The 21,321-nt window shown below is 46.5% G+C and overlaps 1 protein-coding gene across 15 annotated transcripts in view; it reads right to left on the reverse strand.

The window, feature by feature from the left end:
- The window catches only part of LOC101843051 (BTG3 associated nuclear protein), a 72,985-nt gene that overhangs the window by 39,857 nt on the left and 11,807 nt on the right, over window positions 1-21,321 (reverse strand). For 14 of the 15 annotated variants that reach the window (XM_013115658.3, XM_040735621.1, XM_005073120.4 and 11 more), the window contains exons 2-4: window positions 11,731-11,871; window positions 9,627-9,718; window positions 6,702-6,901 (exon numbers count right to left, since the gene is read on the reverse strand). In XM_013115658.3, the coding sequence (XP_012971112.1) occupies window positions 6,702-6,901; window positions 9,627-9,718; window positions 11,731-11,871 (433 nt within the window). Of the gene's footprint in view, window positions 1-6,701; window positions 6,902-9,626; window positions 9,719-11,730; window positions 11,872-16,687; window positions 17,239-21,321 lie in introns of those variants that run through there. The other variant, XM_040735649.1, reaches the window with a different exon arrangement.

Consider the following 21,321-nt stretch of genomic DNA (forward strand, 5'->3'; position numbering starts at 1 on the left):
TCAAGCTTGCAGAAGCATGAGCCCCCCAGTCTGGCTCAACCCCATCCCTCCCAAACAATGACAAGGCATGAAGGTCTCACAGCAGCCTTCCTCAATATTATTCTACAGCAAAGGGAAATATGTACACACACCACCCACAGCCCTCTGCACAATGCAGGACCAAAACAAGAGGCCTTGAGGTTTGGCTTTGAGAAAAATGTCTAAGAAAAAAATGGGACATGGTCCAGGAACCACCAGGCTCAGCAACACCCTGAAGGCAGCACTAGGGTGCAAATGAACAGGACCAGCAACTGGCTCTCAAGAGACTTTTTCACACTGCAGTCACCATGTCAACTTTTAGCACTTCACGGCACAGGGTTATCTGTGCGCTCTGCTCTGAAGAGCAAGAACTGCCACTTGATACAGCCAGTTATATTACTTGAAAGCCCAGCATCCTTGCTCAGAGGAAAGGGTGTTCCATACACATGAAAACCAGCCATCTGCCATGGTCATTGGCATCTCCATAAACCATTGTACCCACACCAACAGCAGCATGTAAAGTCCAACACATGCCCAGAACCCACAGCTGATTTTCTAAAATGCAAGTGTTAAGTACATACATGGCATTCGCTTTTGTTTCTCAGCCATTCTACTTATTCTCTGATACACCTACAGTTGCCCACCAAACCATGATTAAGTGTCCACAGGGATCCAAAGTAACCCTGGAGATCTCTGCCTGCTGCTAAGGTCCTGTGAGGCCTCCAACATTCACACTCCTAAAATAAATAAAGCACATAAGATCTGACACATACACGTTTACACAAACAGCCATGTGCACACATAAGCCCCACACACTCACATGAAGTAATTATAGGGAGGACACAGTCTTGTGAACACTGTTGCCAGCTGTGAAGCCTGTGTAGCCTGCACCCAATGCAAAAGCAGCAAATAACCCTGAAACAAAGCATGAGTAAGACTGCAAGTCCTCAGATGTCACCATTTCCACCTGTGCACCTGTGTGGCTCAGGGCAGAGGGGTCTCCTACACAGGTCCAAATAATGTCCCTTGCTGGGTACTGGTGGCGCACGTCTTTAATTCCAGCATTCGGAAGGCAGATGCAGGCGGATCTGTGAGGCTGAGAGCTAGTTCAGGACAGCCTCCAAAGCCACAGTGAAACCCTACCTCAAAAAACAAACAAACAAACAAATAATATCCCTTTCACAGAAACAGAACTTGCTCTGCCACCTCCTGGGATCTCTCTAGAGAACTATCTGTATCTGGTCTTCAAGAATGCTATATAAATGGACTTGTAGGCCATCCACAGCAGCAGCTCAAAATTGTTGCTTCTGTGGCTGTGGGTGGTCCCACAGCATGACAGTGTTAATCAGTCTTGTACACTGAAAGTAGAGTACTCATAGGTTTCTGCATGACCACAAACTCCTGCACCTTGGTCATGAGCAAAAATGGTCCTAAGCACAACTAGTGGGCCATGTAGGAAATCTGGCTATGCTGCTGCCCACCTGGAAGCTCCTGCCTCTCCACATTTCTTCCAACATCAAAGGTTGTCATCATCATTTTTTTCATCTGACAGGGCACAAGGTTCCCCTTGGTTCTGACTGGTATATCCTAGTGGTCAAGAAGCTGAGGACTTGCAGGTATCCTCAGGTCAGTCTCCTCACAGTAACTCGGTGGTTCATTTACTGCTGAGTTTAGAGCATTCTGGCCTCGGAACATCTTCATCTGTCTGTGCTAGTCTTTCTATGCTCTTCTCAGCTTTCCCAGGTCAACCCGGCTTCCTTCCTAAAACAAATGTACTCAGGGGCTGGAGATACACCACAAAGATAGAATGTCTGCCTAGTATGTGCCTGATTTCATGGCAGTGTTAGAGGTGAATTTAGAAATGAGCAACCACCGGGAAAGTGAAACGCAAAAGATTTATGGGAGGGGATGGAGTCATGACTCTTTCAGGACACAAGATTAGTTCCCTGCACCCACACCAAGTGGCTCCCAATTGCCTATAACTCCCGCTCCAGAGGAGTCAACACCCTCTTCTAGCTTTAGAAAGGCGCGTGCGCGCACACACACACACTCATACAAAGACCACACACATACATGTAAATAATTTTTTTTAAGATTTATAGAAACGGGATGCAGTTCAGTCAGTAGCGAGCTTGCCTAGCATGTACACAGTTCTGAGTTTAAGCCCCAGCACCTCATAAACCAGGCATGGTGAGTACCTGTAACCACAACACTCAGGAGGTGGAGGCAGGAGCAGTCAGAGGCCAGTCTAGGATACATAAGACCCTGTCTCAAAAAAAGGAGACTGGATTGCATATAAATTATGAAGTACTTAGAAATAACAAGATATATACAAAAGCTTATGGGAGAAACTAAAAACCTGACACACAGATAAAAGAGATCCACTCTGTTCGTAAAACAACCTTGGATGGTCATAACAACTCTTTCCAGAGCAACCAGGAGTAGGCAAAGAACATGAGTTCTGCAGGTGCTGGAGAAGTCCTCTGAGCTGTCACAATACTCACAAGCTAGCAAGACGGTTCACTTTGCTGTATTGGCTTTGGGGGCTGGGGCATGTCTCTGAGTCAGCAGGGTTTGCTAAGGACTCCCCAAACTTCATATGTGAACTGGTGCCCCAATGGTTAATACCCAGCCCTGACGTGTACAGAGGAACGTGTATAGCTGTGCAAAGCAGCACAGACCAGACAGGAAGATCAGGCATGACATTAAACAGAAACATACAGAACTCAAAATTAGATAAGAAGTAAACAAGCCCATCACTGTCAAAAGACCAGACACTCCACAGTCAAACAGCCCTATCTTGATCCTACCACACTCTGGCCTAAGAGTAGATAGAGGCTTCTGAGAATGCTGACGACCCCAAAGCAGAGGTTCCCACAGCACTCACAGAAGAGATGCTCAGCAGAAGACCAGCTCTCCAAGATGCAGGTAAGCTGGGAGTCAGATCAGCTTCACTGTGATCTTCCTTCAATGCTAAACAAAAGAACCCTAGGAACTAAGAGCAGGCAGCCAGATTGCTAGAGGGAGTTTAAACCATTCTCCATCACACACTTCAAGTCTCTAAAGTCAGTTCAGAGAGAGACAAAAGAATTCTCCAGGAAGTTTTGTACAACTGCCCCAAGGGAAGCTTTAAATCACTTTTTTAAAACTCTGATAACCACTATTATAAAAAACCTTTCATTCATTGTGACTGGTTTTTTGTTTGTTTGCTTTATGTGTGTATCTTAGTTGGCTTTGCTTTTGATACATAGTCTCATGTAGGCCTCAAGTTCACTGTGTATTTAAGATAACCTTAAACTTCTGATCCTCTGGTTTGTACCTCTGAGCATGGAGATGACAGGTATATGCTACCACATTGGGTTTACACAGTGCTGGCGATTGAACCCTTACCCACTAAACTACCTCTCCAATCCTAAAACATTTTTAAACCTTTAAAAGCAAAAACCCTAAAACACTGTCCTATGTAATAGTCTTAGTGAAAAACAAACAGAAATACCTGGTTTTAAAAGTTGTTATCAAGCAATATGGTTGTACAAGACAACCCTGAAGGTAACACACTGTCACTGTCTGGGTACTGCCTGCATAGCTCCTGGCTGGCATCTGCAATGAACCAACACTTTCTGCTCAGCTATGCTATCCACCGCAGGCTTCCTTCACCAACCATGTCTAGCTGCAGAGAAGAGCAGGAAGGCACCTTGTTCGCCGTCTGTATAAAGATACCTAAGCTGGCCCCTGAGACCTTCTGGTCAGGCAACACATTACTGGCGCCTTATTGGAATGCTTCAAGCCCAGCATTAAAGGCTGGCTCAGCAAATCACAGGCTTCCACAAGTAGATGCTTCCAGACCTACTGTTTTCCAAACATCTTCAACATTAAAATTCCTCATTACCATCCCTATAAGCACAACTATTCAAAGTCCAATGGCATACCTGCAAGAGAGACACAAGCCAGCCGTCCATCTCTGGAAGTCAAATGCCACTGCTGTATGAAACCCCATCCCTATAACCTCACAAACATTTTTATCGTGATTAAGCTTTGGCATCAAAGAAAACAGGCCTTCTTTTATTTTTTTTTTCTTGAATTTACTCATTCAGGTACAGAATCTGAAAATCTGGACCCAGTGCCAGCTGAGGCTGGCAGTGTTCCAGGGCCTTCTGTCTGCCAAGCAGCACCAACAATTAGATGAGCACCCTTGGAGCCCACAGCAGTTTCAACCTGTCCAGCCAAGTGTCAAATGACCAGCACTGGGCACAGACTCCCAGAGCAAAGAGAGGGCCTTGAGAAGTGCCTCCTGCTATATCTAGACCTCTGCAGCTCTGCAAATGGGAGACAGTGTCCTCAGGGATGGGCTCTGGGCTCTCTACAGGCCTCCTTAAGGCTCTATGGCTGATGATGGCACCTGAGTTAGCCTGCGAGTTGCACTCACAGCCAGCAAGTAGTAGCCCTAGGTAAACAGAGCACAGTAGCTTATCATTTGGTATGATACTGCCTTTTAGCTGTCTCTAGAACCAGTTTATGCCCCCCTTTTAGCTGTTTCTAGAAACCAGTCTGTGCCCCGCTGCCCAGGTTCTGTGTAGACAATTCTCATTTCTTCTGTGTCTGTACACCAATGACTTCATCCATCTTTCACTAAATCCTGGGATTCAGCTCTCATCCTCCAGGCTGCTCTCGTGTTTTCTGTTAACAGCCTTCTACAAAACATGACCCCTGTCACCACCACACCCAAGTAGTACCCCAGCTCTCCATCTTTCTAATGAGGAAACTGGGCCTTGGAAATAAATATTTGGAACCTGAGACATCCAAAAAGGTGATCCTGACACCCAGTGCTCCCAGACAGAATTCCCAAGCATGTGCCCTTGAGGCTAGGCCACGAAAACCCCTCTTCCACTCCAGGTCTTCCCATAACCTGGCAGAACTAGAACAGAGAAAATGATGTGGTCAATGCTTTTCTGGCTCCTGAAGACAGCCTGTTCCAGGAGAAATAAGGAGTGAGGTGTTATCCCCTTATGACGCAAGAGAATCCTTGCCCTTTGTGTCCCTCTGAAGACATTGGTGCTATTTGGTGCAGGTCCAGAAGCTCGGGAATCAGTGTGACAGACATGGCTACCATGTGAGATTGTACCAGAGTCTAAGTGTGGCCAAATAGGCTGAAGTGCCAGAAACAAGCTCATCTAACACAAAACCCTCCCACACATATGTTCCAGGTCCTGAGCACTCACATGAGGACCATGTGTCCCATGTAGAATTCAGACATAAGATACTCTTTCACAGTTTTAATGTAACTTGAACTTTACAGGAACTCAACTACCATGTCCATCTAGAAAATGGCACAAAGAATTCACCATTCTGAACATTCCATTGCCAACTAATGGCATCTACAACCAAAACCTCACAGCAGAGGAGACACTCCAGGCTTATGTCTGCCACCCATCGTGTGCTGAAGCCCAGATTTTACCATGTGCTGCTGTTCTTCCACACTGCCCTCTCGTGAGGCAGGCCACTCCACTAACTCTTACAGCAGTGTTTCCCAACATTATGTTCGGGGACAGAGGAGCATTTCAAAATTAACTGCCTTAAGAGGCAGCTGTCACTTTGCGACCTTAACAGAGAGTCTGCGCAGACACTGGCGAGGTGTGCAGCCACTTCAGTCACAAGAGAAACTCTGCCCCCTTTGAGAAACTAGACACCCAAATTCCTCATGATAGAGGGGGTAAGAGTGAAGATGGTGTGCTCTTGAGAGCTAGAGGAGGCAATGAGTGGCTGCCCAGCAGCCCTCATTAGAAAGAGGACAAGTAGTCACTAGTACTCCTAAGCACCCCAAAACCAAAGTAACCCCTACTCTATTTTCCCACATGCCCCTTAAAGTCCACAAGGTATCTACTGCTGCTCTATAGTTACCAGTACCCATGGGCAAGGTGGCATCCAGCAACCACCCACACTGCAGCAAAACCACTTGTGTCCCCCTAGGCTTGCTGTGGCTCCCACTGCCATCCTACTGCTCTGTTCTTCCCAAGCCCAACAGGCAAGAGGATGTGGACCTTGGAGCACAAAGATAACACTGTGCCCACTACCACAAGCAGACTTTCTACTAGACATTGTAAGAAAGAATAAAAACAGCGGGAGCACTGGGTAGGTGTTGCTGCCCTGAAGGCTCTCATGCCCCACTGACTATGGACCCAGATATTGGAAGGATACCTTCTGAGGCACCTTCCGATCCCTAGTACGAAGCCAAGCATGAAACTTCCACGCCAGCAGAGTACAAACCATACAAAGCTCTCTAGGAGGCTACAAACCGTCTATTTAAAAATTAGGAACAATGTAAGGCTCAGACTTAGCCAAAAGTTTGCTATGATCAAGTGAAATTTATAAATGCCACCCCTGAGGAAAAGGTAGGCAATGACCAGCCAGAGGTTGGAAAAGAAAAGAAGCAACACATGGGCCAAGTTCACAGCCAGGTGTAAAGAAAGATGAGTCTGTCTGTTCAAGCCAAGAAGAAAGTCGGAGTGACTCAGGTTGTTCCAGCACAGAGCCTGTGTTTGGTTTCGGTCTAAGTGAAACCAGCACTATGGAACCACCAGGGCAGATATCTGGGGCTAGGGCAGATCAGTAACAGTGGCGCCTGGGTTGGCACAGGAGCACTTTTCCCAGGGTGGCCTGTGTAGCCTTGGCTCTTCCATACTCACCATCTCACTTTGTTGCAGGTCTGGGTGGCGCCAAGTGGGGAACCAGCCACCATAGGGACCTGGATAGGACTGTGCTGTTTGTTGGTGACCAGGTCTAGCTTCTCTTCCAGAGATTTGCAAGTAGCCTCGAGAGCTTGCAGCTTGGCCTCGATGCTATCCAACCGCAAACATATCGTCTGGTTAATAGAGTACAGGAAAGACTGGAAGTGAAAACAAAAAAGCTTCAGAGAAGGTGTCTTACACTAGGAGGGGCAAGTCCACGGACCCTAAACAGCTGGCTCCTAACCCCACCCAATCTAGCCCTGGGCCATGCCCAGGTATTTGGTGAGGAGTCCTGGGCAGTGCCTAGGTGTTCAGTGAGAAGTCCTGCCCCCTGTATCAAACAAGACCTTTTACAATCTCACCTACACTAAGGCCATACAGTAATAAGCTTGTCATTGTGTTCATCAGTAGATTCACATATTAAAACTACAAAATCTTTCTTATGATGACAGATTATAACTAGCATCCAAGCAGCCTAGCAAACATAGGCCCTGCACACTCACAGTGTATCCAGTCGTTATCAAAAAAATTGGCTGGACACAGGTACACCCCACTGAAATCTGGTAACGACCCCTTCCAAGGATCTTCTAAATAACGAGCATGCCACCTAGTGGCCCACAAAAGGAGCAGCTTCCAACTACTCAGTTGAAACCAGCATCCAGCCAGAGAGAAAAGGCTTCGCGCTCCCTCAACTGCCAGTCCTGTCAGGAGCCACCAGATGCATGGCACATAAGAATTCTACTGTGAAGAGACCTCTAGGCCAACATTCAGGGTGCTGGCTTATGACAGGAAATGTAGGAATAAGGCCAGCAACATCTGAAGAAAACAGAATGAGGATTCGACTGGAGGAAATGTAGCCTTAGGGACACATCAGAAGGAAGGTGCAAGTCTGCAAGACAGAGGCACCAGCTCAGGCTGACCCTGGACCTCAGAGACTGTCTCTTTGCACATGGTCCAAGCTAGTAGGGGCCGGTCTCTGCTCTAATTTGAAAGGCAACTGCAGAACACTATCAAAATCACAGTTGCAGAAGCATACAGCATATCACCAAAGAAGCAAAGCATGAATGCATGGGTCCAGAGCATTCTGACCAGGAACCTTGGCTCTTAAGAACCCTGAGCTTGCCGGGCATTGGTGGCCCACGCCTTTAATCCCAGCACTCAGGAGGCAGAAGCAGGCTCATCTCTGTGAGTTCGAGGCCAGCCTGGTCTACAGAGAAAGTTCCAGGACAACCTCCAAAACAATACAGAGAAACCCTGTCTCAAAAAACCATAAGAAAAGTACCCTGAGCTTGCTCTATTCCCTACTATGCCAGCAGTTAGGAGCAGCCTCAGGAATGTCCTATACACCCAAAGCTCTCACATCTACCTCCACTCATCACAGCACAGCAACACTAGTTAGGAAAAGGTGTACGAGAGAAACTTGACCTCCCCTGCTAACCACTCTCCACAGAAGCAAGCACCAAGGCTGTGTGCAGGAAGAAACAAGCAGCAGCACTGCACTCATCTCCAAGTATCCCGGCCATCAATGGAGGCAATGTCAACAGCACAGGCACTAAGGTGGCCAGTTCTTGAGACGAGACCATGAATCACTATTTTTATAATTGGAGGATATCAACTATTTGCCTTCCAAGTTCTTTTAAGAGTTAAACCTTTATTTTAACTCTGAATGAATAATGTTCTATCTGGAGTTTGGGTGAAGAAAAAAAAAAATCACTATTCCAGACTAATGTCTCAAGCAAATCACAAAGAAAGAGAGGAAATAATATTTTCCTAACACTGCTCCACAAGTGAGGATGACCACAAAGAGCTCCAACATGCCTGCTGAGAGTTCAAGCTGGCAATGTGCATGTGAATGTCTTCCAATCACTGACAGCACATGGCTGCATGTGACAGTATGCATATAAAGTGTACTGCTAACATCACCACCAGATCCCAGGCAGCTACTTCCCTTCCTGCTTGGTCTGTCTCTGTTTACAAATGTGCTCTGTCATACAACTAAGATCACACTTTACTTTGAAATCTGGATTTCACTGAACAGATTTTACTTTTTTTTTTAGACAGGGTTTCTCCAGGTAGCCCTAGCTTCCATGGAACTTGCTATGTAGAACTCAGAGATTACCTGCTTCTGCCTCCTGAGGGCTGGAATTAAAGGTGTGCACCATCACTCTTGGTCTGAGTAGATATTTCAGTTCCCCTGCAGCTGCTACCACTTCTCCTTACAGAGGGAACTGAGCATCTCAAGCAGATGCCCTTGACACAGTGGAAGCATATGAAGAGGACTGGTGGTGTCTCTGAGTCGCTCTTGTAAATGTCTCCTGTGCTAATACTTACATCTGATTCTGCAGGCACTGAGTCCCAAATAAGCAAATCCAAAAGCAATTAATTCACTGACTGACTGAGGGCCTCCAACCGCAGTCAGAAACCTAAGGACCTGGGGTCATAGCGACCCTCAGCTTTCCCCACCTGAGGCAGGCCTATGCACACACAGAAAGACACCTCATTTGTCCTCCCAATCTAATGCTTCCTCCTTTCGTCTTCAGGAGAACCTAGCTTGTGCTTTCATGTAGCATTTCAGTGGCATCTCCATGCTATAAAGTCCAGACCCTTACTGTGGTGTCAACTAGAAAGAGGGTCTTTGCAGATGTATTTAAATAAATGAGATCATGCGCGCCTGAGTGAGAATAGGTCTCAGACACAGACTGTAGCAACAAGGCTGGGACAACCTAGAGATCATAGCACAGAAGAGGCAGGAAGAGCCTCCCCTGGAATCCCAGAGGCATGGATGGCCCTGCCACTCTAGGGATGGAGAGAGTCGGTTCTGCTGTTCTAAGCCCAAGTTCATGGTAGAAAATTGACATAGTGCACACAGGACCCACATGGTACCTTTATAGAGGGATCTTGGCAATTGATCTCTAGTCGCTGGCGCTTCAAAGCAGGTTCATCATCATCTGTCACGACATGATTCTCCAAAACAACTGAAAAGCAACCAGAGACAGAAACTAGAGTGAGCATGGAGGGATCCTCAGGGCTCTTTAAAACTACAGCCAAGCACAGTGCTGGCACCTTAAGTACTTTGTTAAAATTCTCAAAAACATCAGACCGACCAATCAATGCTCTGCAGAGCCCAGGAAGCAACCTCACACTAAACCTTCATCTGTGACTTCTCACCAGCTTTATGTAGTGTCTGCTAGCTAACTCATTGCAAAATCAAAAGCATCCTCACTTAGCCTTTGGTCCTGGGCCCACTCCCAACATGGGGCTGAGAGGCACATATGTACTGACAGCCACAACTCTCTCTGCACACCATATATGCCCCAAACTAGCACAGCCAACACGCTGGGTCATGTGAAAGCTGCAGCTGCTCATGAGCCACCACCAGCAGCTCCTGCTGACCTTCCAGACCTGCTTTCAGATAAGCAAAGTAACCCCAACTCCAGCCTCTGCAGTCAAGGAGCAGCAACACCACTGTGACCCATCTAGTCCTTTTCTCTACACAGAAGCAATCTCTCTCTCTCTCTCTCTCTCTCTCTCTCTCTCGTCTCTGTCTATCTATCTACCTATCTATCAATATTTATTTGGGGTTTTTCAAGACAGGGTTTGTCTGTGTAGCTCTGGCTGTCCTGGCACTCACTCTGTAGACCAGGCTGGCCTTGAACTCACAGAGATCCTCCTGCCTCTGCCTCCTAAGTGCTGGGATTAAAGGCATGCGCCACCACCCCTGAGCTATCAATCATTTTCTTAAGATTTATCTTTATTTATGTATATACATCTATGTAAATATATGCCACATGGGAGGTACTCTCAAAAGCCAGAAAAGGGCATCAGATTTCCTGGAGTTACAGATGGTGGTAAATTGTCTAGCCTAAGAACAGAGCACAGGTCCTCTGGAAAAGAAGACATACTCTCAATTGCTAAGCCACTGATCTGGCCTGACACAAGTCACCATCATAGATCTACTAATTTATAATCATAGAATTCTGTGGTCAGCATTTTTTTACTGACCATTATTTTATGCCTGTGCACTTCTCCAGCCTCTGTGTGCTCACTCACTTTGGAGAGGACAAGATTCTACCATCTGCAGATCTGTGTGAGACTTGTCTCCACTCTTAGCGACACACCACATTCCTCTAGGGCAATGGCCTAAACTCCTTTTTGCAGAAATGGATGTGTGTGCACATTACATGTATACACAAGCAACAAATCTGCTATTCTAAAACAGTGCAGGCAAAGGTTTTACAGATGATGCTCCCCAGAAGTCTTAAGTTCAGATTATCACTCCTGTAGTCTCCTTAAAACAGATGCTTGGCTAAGGTTTATCACCATAAAGAAAATGGCTGGCCTTAGCAGTTAGGGATATCTGTTTTCAAGCAGTCAGTATAGGAATGAGATGATATGGCTTTTCTGGAAAATCTATTAGTGACTTACCAAAATGTTACATGCACACAGCAGCTCTACTCTGGGAACTGACCCTGCAAAAATATTTGTCCAGATGTATATGCAAGACCTTCCCTCCCAGACTCCATAAAGAAGAGAAGCAGTGCAAAACATAGCAAACAGCATCTGGGGCACTCAGTAAACTAGGGTAAGCCTAGGAAAAGAGCCACAGAACCACGTTTACCAGCCCTCTAGAGTAAGAATGCATGGCCCACACTGCAGTATGAGTTGTATAGCAGAAGGTGTGGTGAATTAAGAGCCACAGGTCCCACACGTGGCAGGAGCATCAGAAGGCATCATGGGACAGGTGGCAAGTACACAAGGGAAAGGGGTGCTGGGCATGAGCAACTGCACTGCTGGGAACAGACCTGAGGGTCAGGCTAGAGGAAGAACAAAGTGCTGTGGGGGTATGTGCGTCTGCGTGTGTGCGTGCGTGCGTGCAAGCTGCCATCATTGTTGTTGTCTGCTTTACTGAGGAAACAAAGCCCAGCAATGTGGTTCTTGCTACCAAGATAGGGAGAACAACAGTTCATCTACTGTCTCACAGCTCTACCTGGGTGGTCAGGACTCAGGTCTTCCACTGCAATCTGAACCACATCCGCCAGGTCCTGTTCTGACATCATCCAGAACACGAGAAGACGGGCACACCAATAAGCAAGAATCCAGAAGTCTTGGGGTATGCACTTTCTGTCACCTGCAAAACAAATGCCAAGAACCACAAAGGAAGATTAAGAGTCACGGTGTAGAGCAGATCACTAGCCCTATGAGACCAAGTCTGCAGGTGCTTCACTACAGGGCTCTGCTTGTTTTCTGAGCACTCAAAAAATTCTCAGAAACATAAATAACTGCTGCTTTTTCCCTTTTAAAAAGAAAATGTGAAGGGATGGCCCCAATTGAAAGCCTCACTTACCCACTCACTCCCCATGTGACCTCCAAACACACCTTCCTAAGCAGGACTGGAGTCCTCGTATCAAGCCTAGCATCTCCAGTGGGCCCCAGATGCCTACAGAAGCACTCTGTCAATCACTACCTGCAACCCAGGGTGCCTCAGCCTCTTCAGTGACTACCACATCCCAAAGAACCAACCAGTGTCATAGCGGCATGGCCCTCCGGACAACCCGACCCCAAGGACTTCCCCTAGCAGATCCATCTGTGACTTTCTCCAGCTCCTGTGCCATTTTGAATAAGCCACCAGAGACCTTAGGTCAACACGAAAGTAAGGTCAGGTCCATCAACACAGATCTAAATAAACAGTTGCAAATCAACAGCTACAGAAAGACCAAAATAGAACTCAAAAGCAAACAAACACAACAGGTAAAGTCATAAAAACAAATAGGAACCCAAGGGAGTAAAAGGGACTAAAGGGAATGTTCAAAAATACAATACAGAAGACAAGTGAAGAAGACGCAACAGGTGTACTGGGAGACAAGAGGAGCAAGGACAACAAAATGGGATCTCAGAACTGTCACTCAGAGTCTCCCAGGGATAGGGCACAGCCAAGTGAAACAGCTACAAGACCCTGGCTTCCACAGCCAGGACAGAAAGAAGGAAAGGGGCTCCTGAAAGTGGCAGTGGGCTAGCAGATGCTGAAACAGTTTATTAAAAGAGTACACCAGATACCTAGAAGGAGAAGAATTTTCCCTTATACATCCAAGCAAAAGACTAGACGGCTTACAACACAAAGGGAATTCAATCAAACCAGTCAAAAGAAAGTGGATAAAAATAGTTAAGATACTATATAGGAGGGGCTGGAGAGAGAGCTAAGCATTTAAATTACTGCTCTTCCAGAGAACCCCAGTTCCACCCCCAGTACCCACAAGGCAACTCACAACCATCTTTAACTTCAATTCTAGGGGATCTGACATCCACTTCTGGCCTCTCGTGGTACTGCATGCACATGGTGGCCAGGTATACATGCAGACAAAAGACTCATATATACAATAAAATAAAATGATACTATGAGAAAGAAATGTGAGCCAAGAGTTTCATATCTAAATAAAAATTACTATGTGAAGACAGTACTTTGATCCTCATACAATGTCTAGGAACAGCACCCCCATACACAAACCCATTGTAAGTGACTCTGCAAAAAATTGGGGGGGCACGCCTTTAATCCCAGCACTGGGAGGCAGGGACAGACGGATTTCTGAGTTCCAAGACAGCCTGGTCTACAGAATGAGTTCCAGGACAGCCAGGGCTACACAGAGAAACCCTGACCCCAAAAAACATACATGAATGAATGAATGAATCAATGAATGAATGGAGAGTCCACAAAAAAATTTTTTTAACCAAAATCAGTAGAAAAGTCAGTCAGCTGAGGGTACTGGGCACTGTGAGGGAGACTGAGAGAGGGAAGACGCCCCCCCCAATAATAACAACTGTTTCAAATGGGAGAACACAACTACAAAATAAATTATAACCATCTTCAGCAGCTGTTTTAAGGGGCACCGGGAGTTCCTGCTGAGCAGCTGAGGATGTCTTGCTTAACACTGACTGCTCAAAGCACTCCACTCCTGCTGAACACTCCTGAGAGTGGAGTAGCTGACACAGTGGTCAGAGTCAGAGAGTGATCAAGTTTATATCTAGGTACCACAATCGGAACAGGAAGGGCAAACTTGGGTGTGGGTATGTGTTGACATACTCTGCCCTGTCCAGGAAAGGGCAGCAGTGGGACCTGCAGCTGTGTGAGTGCCTGGAGCCTGGCTGTAGCACTGAAGGTTGAGTCCTCAACAGAAGGAAACCAGACTCCTTGAAGAAAGGGACAATTACACATTCCAGGCAAGAAACACAAGCTGAGCCCGGACTTGTCAGGTCACATGTAAGACCCTGTGAATACCAGTGGGTTCCCATCTGAAGGAGGCAGCCATCAGACTTCTAGAAAGAACACCACAAACACTGCTAGGCTCAATCTACATGATACACGACCAACTTTAAGGAGCTACTCAGAGCAAACATGAAAAGCTAACAGTCACCAAATGTAACAGTTGCAGTGGGTGAAGCTAAAACATGGACAGGTGCTCCACCTGCTGGGTAACTGGAAATATACATATCCAATGAGGCACTGGGCCCCAATAGCTTGCAGGGCCTTGGAGTGACTTCCTTGGACACAGGAACATTCCAGCATGAACATATATTGTGAGAAGATTCACTCAAAAAAGAGCCATAATGAACCCCAAGGTGGTATTTTTAGCAGCAGCAGAACAGCTGAGTAGTGGGATACCATGCCCTGTGCAAGGAGTGGCTCTGAGCACTGCCCTCTGGGAGCAGAAACGGAAGGAAAGGGGGAAGGAAAGGGGGTGGACTAGAAATGCACAGGACATGCAGAGTCAATGGCCTGAGACACATGGGCGGAAAGGAGACCACTCTATTTCTCCTCTTCTGTCCCTATTTCACCTCTAAAATATGCTTCTAAAAAGTGATCAGATACACACATTGACAGCATCAGGGCATTACTCTGCTGCCTTCAACCTCTGCCTAAGGACCGTTCCAGAGCCTGGGATCAGGTACAGCTCCCCTACGTAACAGTCCAGGGCCTCTGTGCCCACACTTCCCAAGGAGGAACTAGAAGTCTAGAGCTAAGACATAATGTACCTTGTGCCATACATAAACCCTCTCTTCTCACTTCCAAATGGAGAAGCAAAGACTATTAGAGGGATAAACATCAGCTCTGGGCAGAGGCAGTGATCTTCACATTCTTAAGCCGCCTGACTAAATTCAAATTCAGCACTAGACTGAAAACAACCTAGGTCTAGCAAATCCAAAGAACATATGCACTACAGATTCTTTTCCAGAAAAATGCAGACAGGCAAATCTTTGCAGTTTTCAAGGCTGAACAGATACTAGAATCACCAGTATGCCTGCCTCAGTATCCTAGGGAAGAAAGGTCACCAGACAGACTCAGCTTCCCAGCTTCACCTGCAGCAAGTGCAACTACACGACCCCTCCAATTCATGGCCGCCCACAAGACACATACACTCCAGGAGAATAATAAATGCTGCCCAATGTGAAATCATCAATTTAATTAACACAGCAAGGTTCTGTTTTGAGGAAGAAGCTTACTTGATTGCACGGCTTTTGTGCATGAACTTCATAGATGACAATGTCTGCTACAATGTCAAAACACTGGGCACGCCTACAAACCTACCCAAAGAGACACAAGTGCAGAAGCCTCTGGGAACCCCCAAGAGAGAACTGGCCTACAGCTTTGGCCTTCTCCAGGCCCAAACATGGAAACCCATGAAGAGCAAAGAGCTAGAAGAGAGAAGTCAGCTCCTCACAGATGTGGAGGGATCCCCTGGTCCTAGGCCACCTGCTATGGACAGCCTTGTCAGAAAGTAGGGTAGCTGCCTGATCTAAACCTGCTTACTCTGGCCCTGGTCGCCTACTCACAAATGGCCCTGCCCCGAAGATTCCATGAGCAGTGCCTGCCTTTACTAAGGGGCCAATGTAGGTGGCTTTCAAATGCCCAAATCCAGCATCTCCCTGCTTTCTAAAAGCTCTGCAAGTACTTAAGAAAACACTCTGAACTGGCCATAAAACCCTGAACTCTGACCTCCTCCAAACGAGGACACCACTGCCCTCCTAGTTATTTATCCAAATGCTTCTGTTGCCAGAACAAAAATGTTTAAAATTCTGCTAACACTGAAGGTTTCAATAGAAAAAACTAGGGCAAGAAGCCCAAGAAAACTGGAACAGAGAGTGGTACGCGTAGTTGCCATTTTGGCAAATTAGCCTTGCCGTTTCTCAGAAGGCCTGGGGAGAGTCCAGTCCTAATGTAATAAAACAGCTGGACTAAGACTAATGTTCACTAAAAACTCAGAATGCAATTACCAGTTAGAAGCCTGGAGCTCCCAGGGTGCAAGTGGAAAGAGGGCACTCCACCAAAGGCACAACCCTAGGCTCAGCAGGGTCCAGGAAGACGAGGGGCAGTCCATCCACATGTTAACATGAAGAATGATTTAACCATGCCACCCAATACACACACCATAGAAAGAGATGCAAGTGGAAAGTTCCAGGTCAGCGTGTAGGACAGTCGTTCTCTTCACAGGCACTGCATGTGTATGTCTTCCTACGCCTATGAGAGGTGCATAGCCACACATGGGGGTTTGGGATAGAACATTTCAGACCTAACTGACTCCCTAAGCAGAGGCAGAGATCGGGGTCTCCTTCCCCTTGGACTCTGTACTCCAAATTGTTTACTTTCCACACCACTTATTATTGCTTGCCTGTGACACAGCTTTTCTAGGTCAGAGTAATTCGGTGCAGTTAACACAAACATCAAATCACAATGGCAACTGAGACATTCTTCCCCCTGCTGAGTCTTGAACTCAGAGACCCAAGCCACTGATCTAATAATGTAGCATCTAGAGAGGCTTTCTTTAATCCATCTCAGTCAGGCCCCTACCCACCCCCGCCCAACACCACCACCACCACCCCCACTCCCCCCTACACCTTGATTGAACTCCCCAGAACTCCTGAACTGGCAAGTCACACTTCCTCTGCCCCCTTACCAGAACTCCAGACTGTCTTCCTTTCCTGCCCACTCCCAGGGCTCCCTCCAGGGTGCCAAGCGCTCTAGGGCACTCAGTGAAGTCACTGTTTCTGAGGCCTCTGAGTTTCACAGTCCTCCTTCCTACCAGGCTGCTCCAGCTCCAGGGCTTCTGGCTTCTCTCCCACAAGGCTCTCCACATGCCACACACCACCCTCCCGGGGCTTCCTGCAGGACTATTCCCCTGGGCCATTGATCTTCCATCTCAGCCTGCTCCCTATCAACTCCCTGCCAGGACGCCCAGGGCAGGACCCTCTGCTCAATGGGCACTGCAGGCCTGGTACTCAGCCAGAAGTCTCACACATGCAGCTGACACTACAGCACAGCTCTGACCTCACTAAGCACCAGCACAGGCCACTGGACATAGAAAACTATAGTATTAATACAGGAATTTTTTAAAGTAATTTTGTAGAAGCTGAGATGGAAGAATAAGTTCAAGGCCTACTGGGCTAAAACCCTGTCTCACTGGGAGTGGTGGTGCACACCTTTAATCCCAGCACTCAGGAGGCAGGGGCAAGTGGATCTCTTGAATTCAAGGCAAGTCTGGTCTACAATGAGTTCCAGGACAGCCAGGGCAATACAGAAAAACCCTGTCTCAAAAAAAAAATTAATTTAAAAAAACTGTCTCCCACCGGACGTTGGTGGCTCACGTCTTTAATCCCAGCACTCGGGAGGCAGAGGCAGGTGGATCTCTGTGAGTTTGAGGCCAGCCTGGTCTACTGAGCGAGTTCCAGGACAGCCTCCAAAACAATACAGAGAAACCCTGTCTCAAAAACAAACAAACAAACAAAAAAACTGTCTCCAATATAAAAGTAAACAGAGGACTGGGGGTAAGCTCAGTGGTGAGGCATGGGTTTCATCACCAGCACAGGATGGGGTGGAGATGTGTACACAATACTAGAGTATAAAGTTTCATTTTGGGGTAAAAGTTTAAAAAGGTAACACTACAGAGTATCAGCTCTCGTGACATGAAAAAACAATGAAGGCAGCAAGGAAAAAATGACTGAACAAAGGCTCACTGCACTCCAGCACATTCCCACCGGGATTTTCTGTCAAGGCATGAACCACATCATACAGGATGTTCAAATGCCTTTTTTCCCATCGGCCTCGAGGACAGGCATCTCAGAGCTGTTTCTAATATCAACCTCTCCAGGAGCCCTCACGCCACATCTGGCTTGGTGGGGTTATTTCCACAGGAAACAGGACAAAGCAGCCAGACACACAGCCCCGGACTGGAATGACACGCCAGTTACCATATCCCTGTCCAGCAGTGAGTCTAACAAGCCGGCTGCATATGCCACCAGGGAAAAGCCTAGCGTGTTCCTGATGTGTCTGGAAGGGGCTGTGGAAAGCATCTATGGCTTGTCTGACTTCACTTTATAGGAGAAAAATATGCTTCACTGTTGGCAAAAGGCCATAAGGCCAGGAGCAGTCCTTAGCAAGTCCAAGTGCAGAACAAATGTAGACAGCATTAGCACGTGGAAAAGGCACTCAGAACCACTGCAGGAGTAGACTGGATTCTGGGCCCAAGTCCCACAGTGTTCTCAATGCACTGCTCTGCTCTAGGAAGTTCAGAATTCATGAGAGTTGGAATGCCAAGTCCACAGTGCCATAAAAATCAGAATACAGACATAGTGATATGCATTTTCAATTCCAGCACTTGGGATGCAGAGGCAGGTGGATCACTATGAGTTCAAGGTCAGACTGGTCAACATAACAGCAAATTCCAGGTTGTCTGAGCTACATAGTGACAGTCTGAAAAAATAAATTAATTAAATTATATATAAACAAAAATCAGGCAGCCAAGTCTCCAGGAACATGGAAACTGCTGAGGCATCAAAGATTACCCATCTTTTCAAGACACAGGAGCACTAACCAAAAGAGAAAAATTCACAGGCCAGGAGGTCAGCAACAGGATACATTTTATTAACTAGAAGACATGGGAAGATTCAGCTTGCTTCTCCCCCAAAAAAATATCTGAGGTGGAGACCAATTATAAAAAGAATGAGATGATGGCTGAGGAGACAGCTCAGTGTTAAAGTGTTTGCTGTACATACATGAGGACCAGTTTACATCTTCAGTACCCACAGAAATGCCCCTAGGGCTGCTGAGGGAGAAGCAGATCTCCAGGACTTACACGCCCATCAGTCTAACCAAAGTGATAAGCCCCAGGCTCACTGAGAAACACTGGCTCAGAAAACAAGATAGAATAACTAGAATGACAGACCGTACCCAGTATTTATCTCTGCCATTCACATGCATGCTCTCCTCGCGCTCTCTCTGCTCTCTCTCTCTCTCTCTCTCTCTCTCTCTCTCTCTCTCTCTCTCTCTCTCTCTCTCTCTCTCTCTCACACACACACACACACACAATGAATGAATGAATGAATGAATGAATGAATGAATGAATGAATGAATTTTTTGAATCTGAGTTAGAAAATGGCAACCAGATTTTAAGTGCTGGTCAAGTGTGAGGAAAACAGGTAAGACAAGAACTGCTTCTTCCCTACCCTTGTGAAAATACAGGTCACACTGCTTTTCTTTGACAGAGAGACTCTAAAACTACGAAAGAGTAAATAGGCCTGAGGCCAGGCCACTTCCTTCTAAGTTGATGTTGATTTAATGTGCCGCTCTCTCACACTTCCCCACACACAAGTACCTCATCAAACAATTCCATAGGAGCAGGAGAGATAGCTGGCCACAGGAAGGCCACAACACTATACCACACCTGCCCCCAGTCAGAACACAAGCAGGGCAACAAGCTTCAACACTGTTTGGTGTCTCAATGGTTTTCTCCAGGCAGTGGACAATAGGCCAGATGGGTGACGGTGCCAGACAGCCTTCTGGACACATGGCACAGCTAAAGATTATCTTAAGAAAGCCAAATACCAGGTCAGACATGGTGATTCAGCCTTGAATCACAACAGTCAGGCAGCAAAGGCAGGTGGACCTCTGTGAGTATAAGACCAGCCTGGCCTACACAGCAAGTTCCAGACCATCCAGAGCTATGTAATGAGACCTTGTCTCAAAATACATAAATAAGAAAGAGAGAAAAAGAAATCCAAGTATCTAGGAGATGGGAGTGCGAGGCCAGTCAGGTATATGTAACCCTGTGAAGGGCAAAAAGCACATGTGCTGAGAGGCGACAGTTCTGACTTTTGGGGTTAGTATCTCCTGCACCACCACATTTGCTATCATATCAAAATATATTAGGGTATTGCATGTTATTTATTTTTAAATAATTTATTGGAAATTTATTTTTTCTATTTTCTTTTTTTTTTTTCCTTTTTGTTTTTTGTTTTTTGAAGACAGGGTTTCTCTGTGTAGCTTTGGAGCCTATCCTGGCACTGTGGACCATGCTGGCCTCGAACTCACAGATATCCACCTGCTTCTGCCTGCCGAGTGCTGGGATTAAAGGTGTGCACCACTAACACCTGTTTTTTTTTTCCTATTTTCAAGACAGGGTTTCTCTGTATAGCCCTAGCTGTCTTGGAACATGCTCTACAGACTAGGCTGGCCTTGAACTCAGATATCTGCCTGCCTCTTCCTCCTAAGTATTGGAATGAAAGGCATGTACTACCACCACCACCCAGATGAAAATCTATTTTTTATACATACTAACATACAAAATACTTTTTGATGAAAAAGAACTACAATTTCCAAAAGTAACAATGGCATAATGAGAAGTGACATTGTTCTGCCCTTTTGCAGACTTGATAACCTCCAGGCTACAGCTGCATTCTGCAGATCCTACTCAGATCCCAGCAGAATGACTGGCTCTGAATGAAGCCCTGGCTTCAGCCAGCCTCATGGGGAGATGCAGCTGGAAATGGGAAAGAAATGCAACAGCCTTAGCACACGGCTGTGGGTATACCCCTTTTCAGGCTGTGGGTATACCCCTTTTCAGGCTGTGGGTATACTCCTTTTCAGGCTGTGGGTATACCCCTTTTCAGGCTGTGGGTATACTCCTTTTCAGGCTGTGGGTATACCCCTTTTCAGGCTGTGGGTATACCTCTTTTCAGGCTGTGGGTATACCCCTTTTCAGGCTGTGGGTATACCCCTTTTCAGGCTGTGGGTATACCCCTTTTCAGCGACCCTAAAACTCAGCACTTGCTGTAGTTCTTGAAGTCTAACTACAGCCAGAATCTGACACCACTGGGAACTTTGAACCCAACTTCCTCAAAGCCCACTAATCTGTTCTGCTTGCCAAGTGGGTTTCTGAGACAAGTGTAAGCTTCCATTTATCACTAAGAAAGCCCTCTCACTAAGGAATACACAGACTATAGGTGCTATTCATGATATACAATGTTACTAAAAGCATTGTGCCAGACATGGTCAAGCAGGCTCAGATGACTGAGCAGAATACCAAGGTTAGCTTGGGTTATGTCGTGAAACCAAAACCTTGTGTTTGTTAACATTAGCACTGACTCCTCTTTGAAGGAGCTGTTGGGCTCACAGCAGTAAGTACAGCTTCTTAAAAATTCCAGTCCCACTTGACAACTCAATTTGTATCCCTGACAACAGACTCCTTTGGAGTGACAGGTTTTGTACATTTTGTAAGAAAAACAATGCTGATCAGGCTCTCTTTTGTAGTGGTCC

Source organism: Mesocricetus auratus, unplaced genomic scaffold, assembly GCF_017639785.1.
Source record: "Mesocricetus auratus isolate SY011 unplaced genomic scaffold, BCM_Maur_2.0 Super-Scaffold_6723, whole genome shotgun sequence".
Lineage (NCBI taxonomy): Eukaryota > Metazoa > Chordata > Mammalia > Rodentia > Cricetidae > Mesocricetus > Mesocricetus auratus.